The sequence below is a fragment of the Sinocyclocheilus rhinocerous genome, unplaced genomic scaffold (assembly GCF_001515625.1).
Source record: "Sinocyclocheilus rhinocerous isolate Xijiao unplaced genomic scaffold, SAMN03320098_v1.1 scaffold1965, whole genome shotgun sequence".
Taxonomy (NCBI): Eukaryota; Metazoa; Chordata; class Actinopteri; order Cypriniformes; family Cyprinidae; genus Sinocyclocheilus; species Sinocyclocheilus rhinocerous.
In genome coordinates, this window is record NW_015625577.1 from 633,130 (window position 1) to 653,918 (window position 20,789).

General features: G+C 35.1%; 4 protein-coding genes across 4 annotated transcripts in view; 1 reads left to right on the forward strand and 3 right to left on the reverse strand.

The window, feature by feature from the left end:
- Positions 1–1,774, reverse strand: part of LOC107752583 (thiamine transporter 2-like) — a 6,371-nt gene extending 4,597 nt beyond the window's left edge. The window contains exon 1 of the mRNA XM_016568594.1: positions 1,628–1,774. Within this exon, the coding sequence (XP_016424080.1) occupies positions 1,628–1,774 (147 nt within the window). The remainder of the gene's footprint in view (positions 1–1,627) is intronic.
- Positions 1,775–2,378: 604 nt separating this feature from the next.
- Positions 2,379–3,665, forward strand: bloc1s3 (biogenesis of lysosomal organelles complex-1, subunit 3). The gene is made up of 2 exons (XM_016568875.1): positions 2,379–2,463; positions 2,808–3,665. The coding sequence occupies exon 2, from the start codon at positions 2,818–2,820 to the stop codon at positions 3,451–3,453; it is 636 nt and encodes a 211-aa protein (XP_016424361.1). The 5' UTR covers positions 2,379–2,463; positions 2,808–2,817; the 3' UTR covers positions 3,454–3,665.
- Positions 3,666–4,463: 798 nt separating this feature from the next.
- LOC107752590 (sestrin-3-like) lies at positions 4,464–11,468 on the reverse strand. Its single transcript, XM_016568606.1, has 8 exons — positions 11,456–11,468; positions 10,463–10,599; positions 9,167–9,415; positions 8,836–8,968; positions 8,270–8,388; positions 7,976–8,166; positions 6,148–6,292; positions 4,464–5,996 (listed from the first exon to the last, which is right to left on the reverse strand). Exons 1-8 carry the CDS (start codon positions 11,466–11,468, stop codon positions 5,910–5,912), a joined length of 1,074 nt encoding a protein of 357 aa, XP_016424092.1. The 3' UTR covers positions 4,464–5,909.
- LOC107752092 (sestrin-3-like) overlaps positions 10,584–20,789 on the reverse strand; it is an 18,665-nt gene continuing 8,459 nt past the window's right edge. Inside the window, exons 2-10 of the mRNA XM_016567953.1 lie at positions 17,837–17,902; positions 16,530–16,724; positions 16,264–16,446; positions 14,944–15,192; positions 14,613–14,745; positions 14,047–14,165; positions 13,753–13,943; positions 11,925–12,069; positions 10,584–11,773 (exon numbers count right to left, since the gene is read on the reverse strand). Coding sequence (XP_016423439.1) covers positions 11,687–11,773; positions 11,925–12,069; positions 13,753–13,943; positions 14,047–14,165; positions 14,613–14,745; positions 14,944–15,192; positions 16,264–16,446; positions 16,530–16,724; positions 17,837–17,902 — 1,368 coding nt within the window. The 3' untranslated portion in view covers positions 10,584–11,686. The remainder of the gene's footprint in view (positions 11,774–11,924; positions 12,070–13,752; positions 13,944–14,046; positions 14,166–14,612; positions 14,746–14,943; positions 15,193–16,263; positions 16,447–16,529; positions 16,725–17,836; positions 17,903–20,789) is intronic.

The window sequence follows — 20,789 nt, forward strand, 5'->3', positions numbered from 1 at the left end:
TGTGTCATGTTCTGATTGGTAGTCTTAGTCATGTGTCTTGTTTCCCATTGGTTTGTTCATGTCATGTGACCCTCCTTGTTTGCTATAAGTAGCCATCATGTTCCCATTGTGCCTTGTCATGTATTGAAGTTGTAACCCGCTGTCGGTGAGTCTAGTCTGTTTGTGCCTCGTCAAATCTGTTCATGCCTCGTCAAGTCAAGTCTGTGTATCTTGTTTGGATTATGTTTGGATTTTGGATTTCACCTTTTTTGAATAAATCTGCACGTGGGTTCTCACTACGCTCGCCTTCAGTGGACTGATTCGTTACATAACCCTAAGCCAAACCCTAACCATATAGTAAATACATGCAGTTAATTAATATTACTCGGTACTTAAATGTATAATTAGGGCACCTTAAAATGAAGTGTAACCATATTAACATCTAAATAATAATATACAAAATATAATTTAAACATGCTTTTAATAAGTGTAGATTAAATATACTGCTGTAACTATTTGACATGTCATGGTAACTTGCCAAATACAGATTTTATATATGTATATATATTATTTCTGTCCACTGCATATTTCACTGCAGTATAGATACTTCTACAAATCTAACTCCGTAATAACTATACCAAAATCAGAGTAACTAATTTACAGTGTTCAAAAAACTGCATGTAGCCTATAATTAATTAGTTCAATTACTAAAGAACAAGAAAAATATATACATATAAACAATAATACTGAAATAATAATATAAAAATAACTAATAATACAATATATGACAAAATTAATTATAATAATTTTAGATTAATTATAGCATGTCATGTAGCTGTTACTATTTAAAATGTAATGTCAACTTGCCAAATAGAGATGTTTAAATATTATCTATCCACTGCATATTTTATAACCGTATCATATTTTTATTGCACAAATCTAACTCACAATATCACAATAACTGACAGCCATAAAAGGTTATGCTTTCTCTATAATGAATTTGCAGAGAATTAAAGGGATAGATCACCTAAAAATGACAATTATGTCATCATTTACTCACCCTCATTCTAAATCTGTATGACTTTCTTCTGTAGAACACAAAACATATTTTAAAATGTGTTGTCTTAATGGTTTTTGTCCATACAATTAAAGTCAGTGAGTTCAAACCACCAATGGAGCCCACTGAATTTTATTGTACAGAAAAAAACACTGAGACATGTTTTATATATATATATATATATATATATACATACACACTCATTTTTCCCTTAATAAATGAAATTATCATTTAAAAACTGCATTTTGTATTTACTTGCATTATCTTTGCGTAATATTAAAATTGGTTTGATGATCTGAATCTTTTAAGTGTGACAAATATGCAAAAAATTAAAAAAAACAGGAAGGGGGCAAAAACCTTTTCACGGCACTGTATATATATATCTCTTTGTATTTAAAATTATACAGGTTTGGAACAACATAAGAGTAAGCAAATGATGACAGAATTGTAATTTTTGGGTGCACTATCCCTTTAAGATCTGCTCAGAGTATATGACATGGATTTCTATGAGTCATGATGAGTTTCTGAAATGAGATTCTGAAATCCAAAAACATTGTGTTAATAATTAAACGTCTTGAAAGGTCACTATACCTGCTCAATGGTTAGGTTCTTGTCTGGTCCAGTTAGGAATGGGATGAGAAATGGTTCTAAAGGCTTTACTGTGCTGAATAACCCATAGATGCATAACAGAGCAGTGGGATACTTCCAGTCCCTCATCCAATGCTTCAGAGTCTCCATCTTTTTAGATTCAGTGTTTCCTTAAGTTGGATGTAAATACAGTACCTTTATCAGACTGAACACTATAATAATATAATCTTTATGTTATTGTCAAAAGAGCACTATTTTTGTATGCACTGTTTACCTTTGCAGGTGTGTGAGATCTGTTTTCATGGAAGTACTGCTCCTGTCTTGAGATAATCACCACTCACTCTGAGGGTGAGAGTCTCTGCTGTAAATGAGCAACCAGTGAGCAAAGTTCTGCTTAGATTATTCTGATCACACCTTCATTCTGAGCAATATTGTTATTCACTAGATAATCAGACTTTATTTATTATTCTAATACTATGCATTGTTCATGTCATTAATTATTTTAGGATTAATTAATTTGAGAAACTTTTACTTAAGTCGTGTCTTCACTCTTTATTAGTATAACTGTGGCAATATTTCTTGTGATTTTCTTCTGGTTTTGGAGCAGGGGACTTTTATTATTTATTATTATTATTATTATTATTATTATTATTATTTTATTATTATTTTTTTATTCCCACTTTCGAACTTTTATTTTGAATTCTCACAGGCTTCATCGGTCGGCCTTTTATTTTGAATTCCATTTCCATCGTATTTCTGATGCTTCCTGTTTCAAACTGGTTTCTCGTGACAAATCCTATGACACTTGGACCTGGTGTTTGTGGATAAAACACCAGCAGGTTAGAAAAATGCACACATTTGACTTATATTGCTTTAGCAGCTACTGTGCAAAATTAGTATCAAAATAGACAATATTATCATAACTTAACTAAAAAGTGTCAAAACAGTATGATAATGTTACAACACTACGTAAATACGTCGTGACCTAACTGTTAATTAGCTTTTATGGATATATACCAAGCTAGTGCTATGATATTTCTTGAAGTACCTTGTGTAAATGCGATGAAAATAGTATAATTTCTTGTAATGGTATACATTAAAATACGATGGTATTACCGCCTGACATTATCATTTTACCATGGTAAAGTACTTTTTGTAAAACTGATTTAAATGTATCTTCCAGGTGTGCAATCATGGCAAGCAACAAATTCCAGATCGTGGTGCAGGGAGAGGCATCTGAGACGGACTCGGATGATGAAGTGTGCATCACCTCTGCTCCTCCTGTCCATGCATCATCATCATCATCATCAGGGATGAAGGTGGCAGGAGAGGCGTCCGAGACCGACAGCGAGGACGAGGAGGAGAGAGCTCGCAGACTAGCCTTAGAAAGCCATCAACAGATGCTCCGCAAAGACCTGCCTCCTCTCATCGTGATCAGAAACACACCTGCGACTGCGTCCGGACAGGAGGACAGATCGTCGCCTCTGTCCAGACCTGACTCAGGTAGGTTTAACTCGTTACTCCAGCAGAAACTGCAGGAGAGCAATGCGCGGTTGTGCATGGACGTCAATCAAAGCCTGAAACAGGTGTATCAGAACGCAGCACGGGACATAAGACAGGCCACCGCTCACCTCAACAACTCTCAGACAGGCATCATCAACGCGTCCCACAGCATTAGGCTCATACTGGAGGACCTGAAGTCAGTGTCTGAGAAGATCGACATCATTACCAGCTGTCATCTGCTGCCGGACATCACCATGCCAAACCCGCTGTCTGAACAATCCCAATCAAGGGCTCAGGAGCTTGATGAGATGGCTGCATGTATATAAAAATGACAAATTCTGTGAAATATTATTGCTAAATATGGGCCTGCTGTTGGCCTGTTGAAGGTCCAATATTAGCAGCAGCTTGGATACATTTTTATGAATTTCTTGTGTGCTACATATAAATAGTATTTGACCAACATGGTCATTATCAGTTATTATCAATTAATAACATGAAAATTTGGTTGGAGTGATTAGTTGAATGCACTGAGGAAACAGAGACAATAAATTCTGTAAGTTAAAAAAAATAGTAAACTTGTCCAATGTGTAAACTAAATTTCTTAATTTATTTTCTCTTTAACATACATGTTGAATTTTAGATTAATCTGTAAAAGATAGTGTATATTTTAGGGGATATTACTTGTCACCACTTCTTTAAATTTTTCTTTTTTTTTCATTTCACTTACATAGTCCTGTGGTTAGTAAATGTAATGATTATTATTTAAAAAATATTAATATTATAATTGAAATAATAAAATAGATAACACAGGTCTTAACATATATATATATATAAATACAGAATTTTTATTTTTCACATATAGGTTGAAATATATCAATGTATAAAGGAAAGCATATATTTTTGGGAAACTAACTAGTCACCATTTCTTGTCATTTTTCTTTTATTTTATCCTTTGCAGTTCACTTACACATTCCTGTTGTTCATGTAATAAATATTATTTTAATATTATATATTAAAATTAAAAATATTTAGCATTTTTATACATTAGGTTGAAATGTAAACAAAGGAAGGTTCACAAGTTTTAATCAACTTAAGTATCATTATTATTATTACTATTAAAATGATACAATACTAAAAAGGAAGGTTAAAACTGCATGTCGCAATATAATATTAATGTATATATTTATATTAAATATAGCATGTCACACGGAAGGTCAAATATGACTTGCCATACTTGCCAAATATGAATTTCTGCATATGAAAAATCTGCACAAAAAGCATCACTCATAAACTAAGTTTGTTTAGAAACTTTATTGAAACATACAGGTCTGTACAAGTAGGAAATGCAACAGAACACATATGCCTAGTATTCAAAAAACGTTTGCCATTGAATCTGCTGCATACACTTTGAAACACTTGCAACTAAGTTTAAAAGGCACTTTGAAGACAGATTTACTTTCTCCATTGATACATACGAAACAATCTCTGGTATACATACGACTAAATGAAATCTAACCTGCATTTCTAAACATGAATAAGGCACTGTCCGTGAGATTGGACCGGGCAACACTTTGTCTCGTTCTATAAAGCTTATCTTTTCACTATACGTTTTGTTTCAGACACAATCGTAATCTATTTTTAAAGGACACTGATGCTGCACCTTGATTAGAGTTGTGCAAATATGAAGCAATGATTCTTAGAGCGATATAAATAAACCTTTGAGAAATGGTTTGATGGACAGTAATGATCACATCAATAGTATCAAAAGTAGCTCCCTACAGGCAATCACTCACACACATGAACTCTCTCATGCTCCTGTGCATGGGTTTCTTTCACAGAGGCACACCAATGAAAAAGATGTGCAACAGATGTGCAAATACTTCAGCTTCATGTTAAAGCTCTCACACGCACTCACACGGAAATAAAATCATGAGATGTGATTAGTAGAGCTATTGCAGCAACATGTATATTAAAAATGTATGTTGCTATCTAAAGTATAACACTGAGGCTGAAAGGAAAGGAAATAGTAAAGGACTGATAGTACAGTAATAATGCTACAAAAGCTTCCAGGTAAACAACTAAACCAAACCAAATTGATCTGAGAAAAGCCTAGAAACAAACTGCAAAAAATCTAAACAATACATTCAATATGAAATAAACAAGGTACGTGAAAGAAAAAAAGGCACAGGGATTTAACAAAAAAAAAAGAATTTTTCTCTCCATACAGGAGTCTCACATTCTATTATTGATATTACAAAAGGAAAACTGTACTCTGTTCCAAAATACAGATGTGCAAAAAAGAAAAAAAGACAACTTCCTGTTTCAAAATGTGAACTCAGTCCTCCAGTATTTCAGCTTACAGTATAAGTGAGATTTCAGTGAGGAAAAAATATTGCACGTTAACGTGATTTGTCAAGTCATGATGTTGTCTGATTGATCAGGTCAAGTCCAAGGATTTGAGTCTGTTTTAATGTTGGGGTTTGTCTGACCATGAAAGATAAAGTCATGACTGCCCACCCACAATTCTTTATGAATATTTTTTTGAACATGCCATTAGATCCCATTTTGATATTTGGGATTATACTCTGTATTCAGTGTTCTTCATTTAGTTGTCACTCAGAACAGTCTAAGTACACACAATTTTGGACACAATTATAAGAATTCAATACGCAAAAGTAATTGCTAATAACATTTTTAGTTGAATTTAGGTATAATAATGATGTCCATATATTGTGGGTGAGGTTTGATTGGTCGGGTCATATAAATGGCGAAGTCTGATTGGTCAGGTCATATAATGAGTGATGGCTCTCAAAGCATAGAGCAGCTCTGCCTGCATTCGAGCCTCCATTAGAAGCAAATTCACATGAACCTGGATAAAGGAAGGAAAGAGAAAGAGAATATCAGTATATTTCATATACTTTTTGAAACTATATTTTCAATCATAAATGAATAATAAATCAATTTTAAAAAATTGATTAAATGAGATAAAAATATATATTTGACATGATGATATGACTCACCTTCTCGGAGTGTCTGAACTGGTGCCAGTAGTTCTCGTACATGCGGCGCGTGGTTCTCTCTGGATAACACGTCACTGTTTTGATGTAAACCTTCAGACTGCACTCCAACAACTGATTCACCTCACCGTAGTCATAATCGTCATATCTGCAGACACAGTGTTAATGTTCATCTTTCAATACTAGGCAGGAAAGACTGGATTTCAGTACTTCTGGTCGTCCTGTGCTAGTGCACTAGGGGGCGCTATGGGTGTACATACTGTGTACTACAGTCACATACTACTATTTCTGCAGTGTACAGTAATTGTATGCATGGAAGACCCAGATGACATTTGACAAAATTTTATGTATACAACAGAGCACGCCATTGATGTTATTGTTAAAACTGTTAAAAATCATTGAAATACAGAAATAAAATTCTGAAACATAAATAGAATATAATATTAAAATAAATATGTCTAAAGACCCGTTCACACCAAGGTCGATAACTATAAAGATAATGATAAAGATATAGTTCTAAAAATCGTTCTGAATATTAAAGAATAGCAGAGTCCACACCACAACTATAACGATAAAGGCACAGAGAAGCGATATCATTGGAATCACTTTCAGAACGATTTTTTTCCAGCTGATGAACGATACAAACATTAGCTATGTTTCCATCACTCTATTTTAATGCGCATTTTGAAGTATCGTATGAGAAACGAGTGATGGAAACGCCAAATTTCGAATAAAAATCCCTTAATTCGCAAAAAAGTTTTTACGCTCGTTTGAGATGTTTTTTGACTTGTGCGAAAAAGAGTTGATGCGAATAATGGGAGATGGAAATGCATTTCGTGAATAAATTCCTCCAAGCGCATCAAAAAAGTCATGTGACTTTGAGCTGTGGGACGGCAAAACCTGACTAACCAGCGGACCGATCTCATTCCACAGCATCTGAAATGTTGTTATGGTCATTCGGAAATGCACGAGCAAAGTCTGTCATCAAAGTATTTCTGTATAATTGCCTCCCAGAAATGTCTCGCTCTGAGGCGCAAGTAATTTATTATATATGAAAATTATTATATTCTCCTACTTTTCTTAGTGATTTATAGTGCCAGTTTATCAGGAAGTGACGATTTTGTTCTCTTTGACTTGTTGGATGGAAACGATGCTGGTTCGCAAATGTTTTATGCGATATTCCAGTTTTGCGCATAAGTTAAATTTGCAACTTTGAATGGAAACCCGGCTATTGACACCCAATCAGAATCCATCCTGCTATAAAGAGCTGGAGAATTTAAAGCGGCAGATGAGCGTGCGCTTAGAATAAACAGACAATATCGACGCTAATATCTTTATCTTTATAGTTATCGTTCTTGGTGTGAACGGGCCTTAAAACTAGAATTAGAAATGCTGCTTTTGCAACTAACTGAAATGGAATAAGTTTAAGCTGAAGAACTAAAATTACTAAAACAAAAACTGAAATAAAATAAACACAATCTAAATAGAAATGAAAACCCCGAAAGCTAATAAAAATGACAAAAGGAAATAACAAAATTACTAAAATTTTAACTAAAATTAAAATGATGAAAATACAAGATAACTGACGCATGTAAATGATAGGATATAAAATATAAATAATACTAAAATAACACTAGAGCACACTGTGTAATACTGTATCCCAGAATGCAATGTGCTTGACTTGACCTTTCATTTGCTGTGTGACAAAGAATTGTCCACCATGATTTTTAACAGCCTAACTTTTTTGTTTTTATTTGGCTCGTGATGTTAGGCTGCTAATTATTTTTCATTAGCAGAGTTTCATGAGTGTCGCCTGTTCTCGTAGACGTACCTTATTCCATACATACAGTGGACGTAGTTGAAGAGAGCCCTGCGCAGCATGCTGGTGTCCACCCCCTCGTGACTGGCCATGTTGTAATAGGTAAGATCACATGCTGTTCTGAACTTATCATCCAACAGGTGACCGATGTCAGAGTACAACCTGTTCACCAGAGAGAAACCATGATCCTCCCATGTGTAGTCCTACAAAGTGAACAAGACAGAATGATCAATCATTCATCATAAACAGAGTATAAAAAAGAATAATGATGCCCTATATGTGTATATCTGAGGGTGTTTCTCGTACTTGTGCTTTAAAAGTGGGTGGGTTGTCTTCTCCGTGCCGCGCAAAGTCTTGGTATCCAAATGACGGGTCGTCTACAAACCGAGCCACGGGAGAAGGAGGCACCACTTCCTCAGCAAACCCTGCATATGAAAATCACAATATTTTAATACATGCACTGAAAACTAAAGATTGCTAGATCCTTTCTTGTTTTCAAGGAATGGTCCAAATACGGCATGTCGACTGGTCATGCTTAGTTTGATGTCATTTATGACAAATGGCAAATAAACTCATACAGATTTAGAACACCATGTGACTGAGTACACAATGGCAGAATTATCATTTTGGTAATTTATCCCTTTAATTCACGAAATGCCACAAGCCCTCAACCAAAAGTGAAGGAAAATAGGAAAAACTGAAAAGAAAAAAAAAACTAAATTGAACGAGAAACAAAAGATGACAAAACAAAAAGAAAGAGAAACAGTATGGTACTGTTTTAATTGAAATATATTTAGAGGTTATTATGAAAGAAAAGATGTACTATGAACTGAAAAAGAGCAGTCGGGTAGGAAGAATCTGTGTTGTAATACCTGCAGACACCACTAGAAGACTCTCTTTCTTTTCTTTTTCAAAGCGAGTGAACATCTCCTCCTCTGACGCATCATCATCTTCTCTCTCCTCCAACAATCGCTTCATTCTCTCCATCAGCGCTTCCAGCTCACTCTAAATACACAAAAATGGAGTTAAAAATTATATACTACTTATATATTTTATATAAACTTATTTATAAAAAAAAATTTTAGTGGTCATTTTCTGTATGTATTTAAATTTTTTTTACTTGAAATGAAATGCGATCTGAACATGTTTTCCTGATATAAAAATACAAAAACAACACATGGACACATTGTAATGTTTTCCTACCCCAGTGTCAGGGTTACGCAGGGGGTTCCCGTTGGCTTGGTTGCTGTTTGTTAGGTGGCAGGTGCATAAACCTGCCATGGCTGGAGGGCAAAGGTCATCCGTGACCCCGTTGACCTCTGTGACCTCAGGGTCAGGGTTGACACCGCTACCAAACACAAAACTAGCCAAGGCATGGAAATGTGCCAACAGTACGACCGCATGAACCAGCTCTGCCAGAGACCAGCTGTGTTCTCCTGTCTTCACCAGAGCCTGAGAAACAGAGAGTGTAAACTCATTCATATCTGATGTAGAAAGGATTTAAACAACTATAATGAACAATACAACACTGATGAAGACTCCAGTTTAAGACACTGTATATGTGTTCACCTACATGGGGTTATATAACGCTAGATGGCTACCACAGTACGCTATTATTTCTACAGTAAATGTGCAGTATGCATTTTTCAACATGTATTTCCCAAAACAGTGTGTGTGCAGTGTATAAAACATAGTTTGCTACATGGAATGTATCCCACAATGAAGGTGCATTGACTTGATTTTCAAGGTGAGTGTGGAATGCAAAGGTAGTAACATCATATTTTGACTTTTGGATTGAAAATGCACTGCTTTTATTTACATGATGATACTCTTTGCATGCTTTGAATTAAACACAGTGACAGCAAATGTGGTGCACAACTGTTTGAGATACTTTGTTCCATAATGCTTGCATAAAACTACAACAGTTCTGTGTATACTAGGGCTACACGATATTGGAATAAATATGACTTTGTGGTATTTTTCTGCAATATATATAAAAATACAGAAATGTTTACCAGATGACTTGAATAAGCTATGTTCGGAAAGAGTTATTTTGTCATGGAGTGCAAAATTAAACTAATAATTTATACAATAATAATTTAAAATAATGTGTTTTTGAGTGTGAAACACTCTTTTAGGCCTGAACAATTGGGGGGGGGAGACAAATTTGTAAAAATGTGGGTTTTAAAAAATGGGTTCACACTTGGGTTTATGCTTTACAAGAACTGACTCAAATTTAAAAAATAGTTTTAAAAATATCTCTACACTGAGTTTTCATAGGGCACATTCCTGCTGTTTTTGACCATTTATATAATATAATATGACTATAAAATAATAATTTGTGAGCAGTGCCATTAAGTTAATGCACATATTTATATAATTAAATCACAGTCTGCACGATTTGACAATCGAACTAAACCCTAAAATCATGATTTTATTTTGATATACCATGTAGCCCTAGTGTATCTTGAGCAATAAACAAGAAAGCTAGTATGTTACCTGTATGTGTTGCTTGGTAATAAGCCAAGGTCTATGCGCGAGGATCTTGTTAATCTCATTGAGGTTGCGAAGTCGTTGTGGGCAGAACTCCAGACCTCTCAACCAATCAGAACATGTGCAAATATGAAGCAATGATTCTTAGAGCGATATAAATAAACCTTTGAGAAATGGTTTGATGGACAGTAATGATCACATCAATAGTATCAAAAGTAGCTCCCTACAGGCAATCACTCACACACATGAACTCTCTCATGCTCCTGTGCATGGGTTTCTTTCACAGAGGCACACCAATGAAAAAGATGTGCAACAGATGTGCAAATACTTCAGCTTCATGTTAAAGCTCTCACACGCACTCACACGGAAATAAAATCATGAGATGTGATTAGTAGAGCTATTGCAGCAACATGTATATTAAAAATGTATGTTGCTATCTAAAGTATAACACTGAGGCTGAAAGGAAAGGAAATAGTAAAGGACTGATAGTACAGTAATAATGCTACAAAAGCTTCCAGGTAAACAACTAAACCAAACCAAATTGATCTGAGAAAAGCCTAGAAACAAACTGCAAAAAATCTAAACAATACATTCAATATGAAATAAACAAGGTACGTGAAAGAAAAAAAGGCACAGGGATTTAACAAAAAAAAAAGAATTTTTCTCTCCATACAGGAGTCTCACATTCTATTATTGATATTACAAAAGGAAAACTGTACTCTGTTCCAAAATACAGATGTGCAAAAAAGAAAAAAAGACAACTTCCTGTTTCAAAATGTGAACTCAGTCCTCCAGTATTTCAGCTTACAGTATAAGTGAGATTTCAGTGAGGAAAAAATATTGCACGTTAACGTGATTTGTCAAGTCATGATGTTGTCTGATTGATCAGGTCAAGTCCAAGGATTTGAGTCTGTTTTAATGTTGGGGTTTGTCTGACCATGAAAGATAAAGTCATGACTGCCCACCCACAATTCTTTATGAATATTTTTTTGAACATGCCATTAGATCCCATTTTGATATTTGGGATTATACTCTGTATTCAGTGTTCTTCATTTAGTTGTCACTCAGAACAGTCTAAGTACACACAATTTTGGACACAATTATAAGAATTCAATACGCAAAAGTAATTGCTAATAACATTTTTAGTTGAATTTAGGTATAATAATGATGTCCATATATTGTGGGTGAGGTTTGATTGGTCGGGTCATATAAATGGCGAAGTCTGATTGGTCAGGTCATATAATGAGTGATGGCTCTCAAAGCATAGAGCAGCTCTGCCTGCATTCGAGCCTCCATTAGAAGCAAATTCACATGAACCTGGATAAAGGAAGGAAAGAGAAAGAGAATATCAGTATATTTCATATACTTTTTGAAACTATATTTTCAATCATAAATGAATAATAAATCAATTTTAAAAAATTGATTAAATGAGATAAAAATATATATTTGACATGATGATATGACTCACCTTCTCGGAGTGTCTGAACTGGTGCCAGTAGTTCTCGTACATGCGGCGCGTGGTTCTCTCTGGATAACACGTCACTGTTTTGATGTAAACCTTCAGACTGCACTCCAACAACTGATTCACCTCACCGTAGTCATAATCGTCATATCTGCAGACACAGTGTTAATGTTCATCTTTCAATACTAGGCAGGAAAGACTGGATTTCAGTACTTCTGGTCGTCCTGTGCTAGTGCACTAGGGGGCGCTATGGGTGTACATACTGTGTACTACAGTCACATACTACTATTTCTGCAGTGTACAGTAATTGTATGCATGGAAGACCCAGATGACATTTGACAAAATTTTATGTATACAACAGAGCACGCCATTGATGTTATTGTTAAAACTGTTAAAAATCATTGAAATACAGAAATAAAATTCTGAAACATAAATAGAATATAATATTAAAATAAATATGTCTAAAGACCCGTTCACACCAAGGTCGATAACTATAAAGATAATGATAAAGATATAGTTCTAAAAATCGTTCTGAATATTAAAGAATAGCAGAGTCCACACCACAACTATAACGATAAAGGCACAGAGAAGCGATATCATTGGAATCACTTTCAGAACGATTTTTTTCCAGCTGATGAACGATACAAACATTAGCTATGTTTCCATCACTCTATTTTAATGCGCATTTTGAAGTATCGTATGAGAAACGAGTGATGGAAACGCCAAATTTCGAATAAAAATCCCTTAATTCGCAAAAAAGTTTTTACGCTCGTTTGAGATGTTTTTTGACTTGTGCGAAAAAGAGTTGATGCGAATAATGGGAGATGGAAATGCATTTCGTGAATAAATTCCTCCAAGCGCATCAAAAAAGTCATGTGACTTTGAGCTGTGGGACGGCAAAACCTGACTAACCAGCGGACCGATCTCATTCCACAGCATCTGAAATGTTGTTATGGTCATTCGGAAATGCACGAGCAAAGTCTGTCATCAAAGTATTTCTGTATAATTGCCTCCCAGAAATGTCTCGCTCTGAGGCGCAAGTAATTTATTATATATGAAAATTATTATATTCTCCTACTTTTCTTAGTGATTTATAGTGCCAGTTTATCAGGAAGTGACGATTTTGTTCTCTTTGACTTGTTGGATGGAAACGATGCTGGTTCGCAAATGTTTTATGCGATATTCCAGTTTTGCGCATAAGTTAAATTTGCAACTTTGAATGGAAACCCGGCTATTGACACCCAATCAGAATCCATCCTGCTATAAAGAGCTGGAGAATTTAAAGCGGCAGATGAGCGTGCGCTTAGAATAAACAGACAATATCGACGCTAATATCTTTATCTTTATAGTTATCGTTCTTGGTGTGAACGGGCCTTAAAACTAGAATTAGAAATGCTGCTTTTGCAACTAACTGAAATGGAATAAGTTTAAGCTGAAGAACTAAAATTACTAAAACAAAAACTGAAATAAAATAAACACAATCTAAATAGAAATGAAAACCCCGAAAGCTAATAAAAATGACAAAAGGAAATAACAAAATTACTAAAATTTTAACTAAAATTAAAATGATGAAAATACAAGATAACTGACGCATGTAAATGATAGGATATAAAATATAAATAATACTAAAATAACACTAGAGCACACTGTGTAATACTGTATCCCAGAATGCAATGTGCTTGACTTGACCTTTCATTTGCTGTGTGACAAAGAATTGTCCACCATGATTTTTAACAGCCTAACTTTTTTGTTTTTATTTGGCTCGTGATGTTAGGCTGCTAATTATTTTTCATTAGCAGAGTTTCATGAGTGTCGCCTGTTCTCGTAGACGTACCTTATTCCATACATACAGTGGACGTAGTTGAAGAGAGCCCTGCGCAGCATGCTGGTGTCCACCCCCTCGTGACTGGCCATGTTGTAATAGGTAAGATCACATGCTGTTCTGAACTTATCATCCAACAGGTGACCGATGTCAGAGTACAACCTGTTCACCAGAGAGAAACCATGATCCTCCCATGTGTAGTCCTACAAAGTGAACAAGACAGAATGATCAATCATTCATCATAAACAGAGTATAAAAAAGAATAATGATGCCCTATATGTGTATATCTGAGGGTGTTTCTCGTACTTGTGCTTTAAAAGTGGGTGGGTTGTCTTCTCCGTGCCGCGCAAAGTCTTGGTATCCAAATGACGGGTCGTCTACAAACCGAGCCACGGGAGAAGGAGGCACCACTTCCTCAGCAAACCCTGCATATGAAAATCACAACATTTTAATACATGCACTGAAAACTAAAGATTGCTAGATCCTTTCTTGTTTTCAAGGAATGGTCCAAATACGGCATGTCGACTGGTCATGCTTAGTTTGATGTCATTTATGACAAATGGCAAATAAACTCATACAGATTTAGAACACCATGTGACTGAGTACACAATGGCAGAATTATCATTTTGGTAATTTATCCCTTTAATTCACGAAATGCCACAAGCCCTCAACCAAAAGTGAAGGAAAATAGGAAAAACTGAAAAGAAAAAAAAAACTAAATTGAACGAGAAACAAAAGATGACAAAACAAAAAGAAAGAGAAACAGTATGGTACTGTTTTAATTGAAATATATTTAGAGGTTATTATGAAAGAAAAGATGTACTATGAACTGAAAAAGAGCAGTCGGGTAGGAAGAATCTGTGTTGTAATACCTGCAGACACCACTAGAAGACTCTCTTTCTTTTCTTTTTCAAAGCGAGTGAACATCTCCTCCTCTGACGCATCATCATCTTCTCTCTCCTCCAACAATCGCTTCATTCTCTCCATCAGCGCTTCCAGCTCACTCTAAATACACAAAAATGGAGTTAAAAATTATATACTACTTATATATTTTATATAAACTTATTTATAAAAAAAAATTTTAGTGGTCATTTTCTGTATGTATTTAAATTTTTTTTACTTGAAATGAAATGCGATCTGAACATGTTTTCCTGATATAAAAATACAAAAACAACACATGGACACATTGTAATGTTTTCCTACCCCAGTGTCAGGGTTACGCAGGGGGTTCCCGTTGGCTTGGTTGCTGTTTGTTAGGTGGCAGGTGCATAAACCTGCCATGGCTGGAGGGCAAAGGTCATCCGTGACCCCGTTGACCTCTGTGACCTCAGGGTCAGGGTTGACACCGCTACCAAACACAAAACTAGCCAAGGCATGGAAATGTGCCAACAGTACGACCGCATGAACCAGCTCTGCCAGAGACCAGCTGTGTTCTCCTGTCTTCACCAGAGCCTGAGAAACAGAGAGTGTAAACTCATTCATATCTGATGTAGAAAGGATTTAAACAACTATAATGAACAATACAACACTGATGAAGACTCCAGTTTAAGACACTGTATATGTGTTCACCTACATGGGGTTATATAACGCTAGATGGCTACCACAGTACGCTATTATTTCTACAGTAAATGTGCAGTATGCATTTTTCAACATGTATTTCCCAAAACAGTGTGTGTGCAGTGTATAAAACATAGTTTGCTACATGGAATGTATCCCACAATGAAAGTGCATTGACTTGATTTTCAAGGTGAGTGTGGAATGCAAAGGTAGTAACATCATATTTTGACTTTTGGATTGAAAATGCACTGCTTTTATTTACATGATGATACTCTTTGCATGCTTTGAATTAAACACAGTGACAGCAAATGTGGTGCACAACTGTTTGAGATACTTTGTTCCATAATGCTTGCATAAAACTACAACAGTTCTGTGTATACTAGGGCTACACGATATTGGAATAAATATGACTTTGTGGTATTTTTCTGCAATATATATAAAAATACAGAAATGTTTACCAGATGACTTGAATAAGCTATGTTCGGAAAGAGTTAATCATTCTAGAATGAGTGGAGTTATTTTGTCATGGAGTGCAAAATTAAACTAATAATTTATACAATAATAATTTAAAATAATGTGTTTTTGAGTGTGAAACACTCTTTTAGGCCTGAACAATTGGGGGGGGGAGACAAATTTGTAAAAATGTGGGTTTTAAAAAATGGGTTCACACTTGGGTTTATGCTTTACAAGAACTGACTCAAATTTAAAAAATAGTTTTAAAAATATCTCTACACTGAGTTTTCATAGGGCACATTCCTGCTGTTTTTGACCATTTATATAATATAATATGACTATAAAATAATAATTTGTGAGCAGTGCCATTAAGTTAATGCACATATTTATATAATTAAATCACAGTCTGCACGATTTGACAATCGAACTAAACCCTAAAATCATGATTTTATTTTGATATACCATGTAGCCCTAGTGTATCTTGAGCAATAAACAAGAAAGCTAGTATGTTACCTGTATGTGTTGCTTGGTAATAAGCCAAGGTCTATGCGCGAGGATCTTGTTAATCTCATTGAGGTTGCGAAGTCGTTGTGGGCAGAACTCCAGACCTCTCAACCAATCAGAACACACGCCAATCTGCTCGAACTCTTGCACATGCTGACAGACCAGCGTGGAACACTGATGCCGCGCTGCAGCCTGGAAGAAACAAAGAAATCAGTCTTAAAACTATTCAAGTTGAATAAAGTCCCCCTTGCAAGTGTTTCTGCGTGCGTTTGTACCATTATAGCGATATAATGCCTGTAGTGGAGTGGTAGGGGCCCGTCCATCCTCAAGAGATAATAGTGACAGCGCAGGAAGGCTTGAAGATAATGCGGGTGGAGCCCCATCACCTGCGTCAGGTTGTCCATACGACCGCTGAACTCTTCGTCTAAGAACATAACTGTGGAGTCATTCAGAGGCATGGCTTCTATGATCTGGGATTGAGAATCAGACATCAGCACATGAACAGACTTATTTCCATACACAAAAGCACTATGGTCAGATGGTAATATAAATTAAACGTGGTCTGTCAGATTTTGTAATGTGAGAAGGCACTAACATGCGATGCTACGAATTAGAGCCAAGAAAGATTTGAACTTTAGTTCAGGTTCATCTTAATTCAGCAAAGTCAGGACAGATGCTATAATTCAATTTACAATCTAAATAGACTTTCTTAGGTCTCCCGGCGGCACGTTTAACTCAGATTCAATGAAAATCATCTCCTGAACCAGATTAACTCAAAACAAAAATGAAACGAACACCAACTGACCCGAGAAAGAACGATAACAGTATCTGAGCTGGGTTAACTTAATGTAACTTAATGTGTGAGAAAAAAGAGAGAATTTTCAATGACAAAAAACTGGCAATATTGTGGTGCGACATACACTATGGTATTGAAAGAATACTATAGCAATATACCATGGTATTTACATGGCACTCCTAGATACACTAGCGTTCAAAAGTTTGGGAAATCAGCAAAAACTAAGTAAACTGTCAGAGATTTTTATTTCAAATAAATGCTGACCTTTTGAACAATTTATTCATCAAAGAATCCTGATGAATAAAAATAAATCCTGAAGAACAAAATGTCCATGTATAACAGTTTTCACAAAAATATTAAGCAGCACTGTTTTCAACACTGATAAGAATACATTTTTCTTGAACCGCAAATCAGCATATTATTATGGTTTCTGAAGGATCATGTGACACCGAAGACTGGAGTAATGATGCTGAAAATTTAGCTTTGCCATCACAGAAATAAATTACATTTTAAAATATATTCAAATAGAAATATTTTTTTATTTGTAACAATATTTCACAATATTATTGTTTTACTGTATTTTTGATTTTTTTAAAATGTAGCCTTGGTGCGCATAAGAGAATTCTTTCAAATATGTTAAAAAACCTCAACAGACGTTTGAACAGTAGTACATTTCCAAGAAGAATATGCTGATAATACCATGGTAAATGTCCAAAATAAGTATGGTGTAACAACTGTACAATCTCTTGAAAAAAAAATATATATATTTTTTAAGTTAAGTATTACCTCATTTTCTGGAATAAATGAGCTTGGTCCTGTTGATATGCGTCTTGACATCTTCATTCCTTTTTCCTGAGGAACAAGAAGAACATTTGTGATGAATATGAAGAAAACATCCTGGCAATACAATCAAATAAAACTGATGTGTGTGTGTGTGTGTGTGTTTTATGTTATAATACTTTCTCCAGTTTCAAGTTAACATTAATATGCAGGGACAAATACAAGTAAGCCATCTGTAGCTTGATTCCGCCCAGCAACAGTGGCTCAACCAATGGTGTGAGTTTGGGGGCGGGGTTTATTCAATTAATGGGGGCTTGTTTATTCAACTAATGGCAGGCAGGAGAAACCTGCTTGAAAGCAGTCATTATTTTAGAGACACTAATGCCTCAAAAAAATTTAACAAGCATAAAGTGAACAAAATTCAGAAGATATTTCAATAAAAGTATCATAGTGTATTTAACATATATATTTTAAAGAGCACAACGTTGATTTTCAGGTCGATTTGGTGTCTACCTGCTGAGGTTTATTTTAAAAGTTCCTCCCAGTCTTTGTTTTTCCTGTTACAGTGAAAGGTAAGAAGTTCCATGAAAACTGTGTTTGTGTTTTATCTATGTGTATGTGTGTGTGTTTGCCACTAACTATAATGGCAAGGGTGTAAGGGTCACTTCAGATCAGTGATTCGAGGCCTGGACACACCAAATCTCTCTCCCTGTCATTCTCACCCTCCCTTTCACTTTATCTATCCTTCCTTCCTTCTCTTCAGGATTTGGGTTTGTTCAGGATATCCCACCAACCACCACAAATACACAAACAGTGTTGTATTTGCGGTCAGAGATGTTTTGCCTTCACTCTGTAGCCTCATTGGAAACCTGTGCTGTTTATAAAACACTAACCTAGAACTAATATGGGTCTGCACAACCAGACACACATATGTTAGCATTAAATCTGGTGCACAAGTTCCCAAACGTGATTTTTTTTTAATTCCCACTGTCGAGTTGTTTTTCTAAGGATGCATAAATCGTGGAAGGAAAGATTGAGCAACACAAAGACAAGGAGAGTTTTGTTTCGGGCTTGTTGGTTTCTTACATCCACTGCTCTATTGAAAGAGAACAAGACTTTACCTATAAAATAAAGAGAGCAAATAGACTGCACAAATAAAGAGGACAAGCAGCAAACAGAGGGAGGTCAGAGGAGAAAAACAATACAGAAAGAGAGGTCTCCAGCATTAATCAACTCAACTGAAACACATTCACAGTGTGTGTACAGCTGTGTTGTTACTGTTAACTAATACTATTTAATGAATAATAGTAAAAAATAGTTTCTGTTAATTAAAATAGAATAAATATTAGATACTTATAACTTACTTTAAAGTTAAGGATAAACACTGAAGACTACTGTGACGAGTGGGGGTGGGGCCGAGAGCTGAAAACTAATCGGCTCCCCCGGAGGGGGGAGGGGGGGAGTAGAGCGCAGTCTCGGGAGTACCCCCCGGCCTGCGAGTGGCGATGGGGGTATGTGACGAGTGGGGGCGTGTCGAGTCCCACGGAGGAGCTCCGGAAGGATAAAAGGAGGAGCTACGACAGTGAAAGACGAGAGAGGACCAGGCCTGGATTTTATTTTGTGTTTTGTGTGCGGCAGTCGTCCGCGAGGGGCTGCCGCTTTACTTTTATTTTGTGTTGGTTTATTTTATTAAAGTGTTTAAATGTTCGCCGATTCCCGCCTCCTTCTTCCCGAACTACGAACTTTGTTACAACCTAATTTCTTCAGTCTTCAGTGTCACATGATCATTCAGAAATCAGTCTAAGATGCTGATTTGCTTTTTATTATTATCAATGTTGAAAACAGTTGTGCTGCTTAATATTTTTGTAGAAACTGTGATCGATTGTTCAAAATAACAATTTATTGGAATAGAAATCTTTTGTAACATTATAAAAGTCTCAACTGTCACTTTTGATCAATTTAATGCATCCTTGCAGGATAAAATTAATTTCTCAACACCTTACTGACCCCAATTTGTGAATGGTAGTGGGTGTTTTTACAAGGCATATCTGTTATACGAGTCTTCAACTTCTTGTGTGAGTGTATTTTTCTGAAGTACTATTCATCACTAGGCCTGTCACGATAACAACTTTTTGTTGTGCGATATATTGCCCCAGAAATAATTGCGATAAGCGAGTGTCATTTTAAAGACCATTTTATACCATTAGGGCTGCCACTAACGACTATTTTTAATCGATTAATCTAAACGATTAATTTCCCCCCAAAAAATCATTAATTTTACTTAAGAATATTTTATTAAACTATATTTTATTAAACCAAATGAAATCCAACTTTCTATGAAATCCTCTTTTTAAAGCAAAAGTAAAGTGCAACATAGAGTGCAAATTCAGTATTATAGTATAAGAATGACAACATATCCACGCGTTCTAGTCTACTAATAATACAATTATAATAAAAAAATACCTTTTAAAGGAGTATTTACCAGAAATGTTATTTACCAGAATTTATTTAGGAGAAAAATATAAATGTGCAGTATTTCTGAAAAAAAAAAGTTTTTTAATTTTATTTTTATAAAATCAATTAATTGGAGATGCTTTTGATTATTAAAATTTAATGGAACCATTAAAATGGAATCCAGAAAATAATGGAAAACAGAATTTGGTAAAGATAAAACTGTAAAACTCAATTAATTAGATAAGCTTTTTGATTAATAAAATTTAATTTAACCATTAAAACAGAGTATAGAAAAATGAAAATGCAAAAAAAATTAATTTGGAAATAAAACGGATTTCATAGGGCCCTATAATTATAATAAATTTTTTTGTGGTAATAAAAATAGATGTAAGTGAACACAGCCTTTAAAATTACTTAAAATACATATATAATAGCAATGAGGCAATAATAATTAGTTCAAATAAAGTATCAAAAGCAAGAAATCATATGGTTTTATTGAACAAAA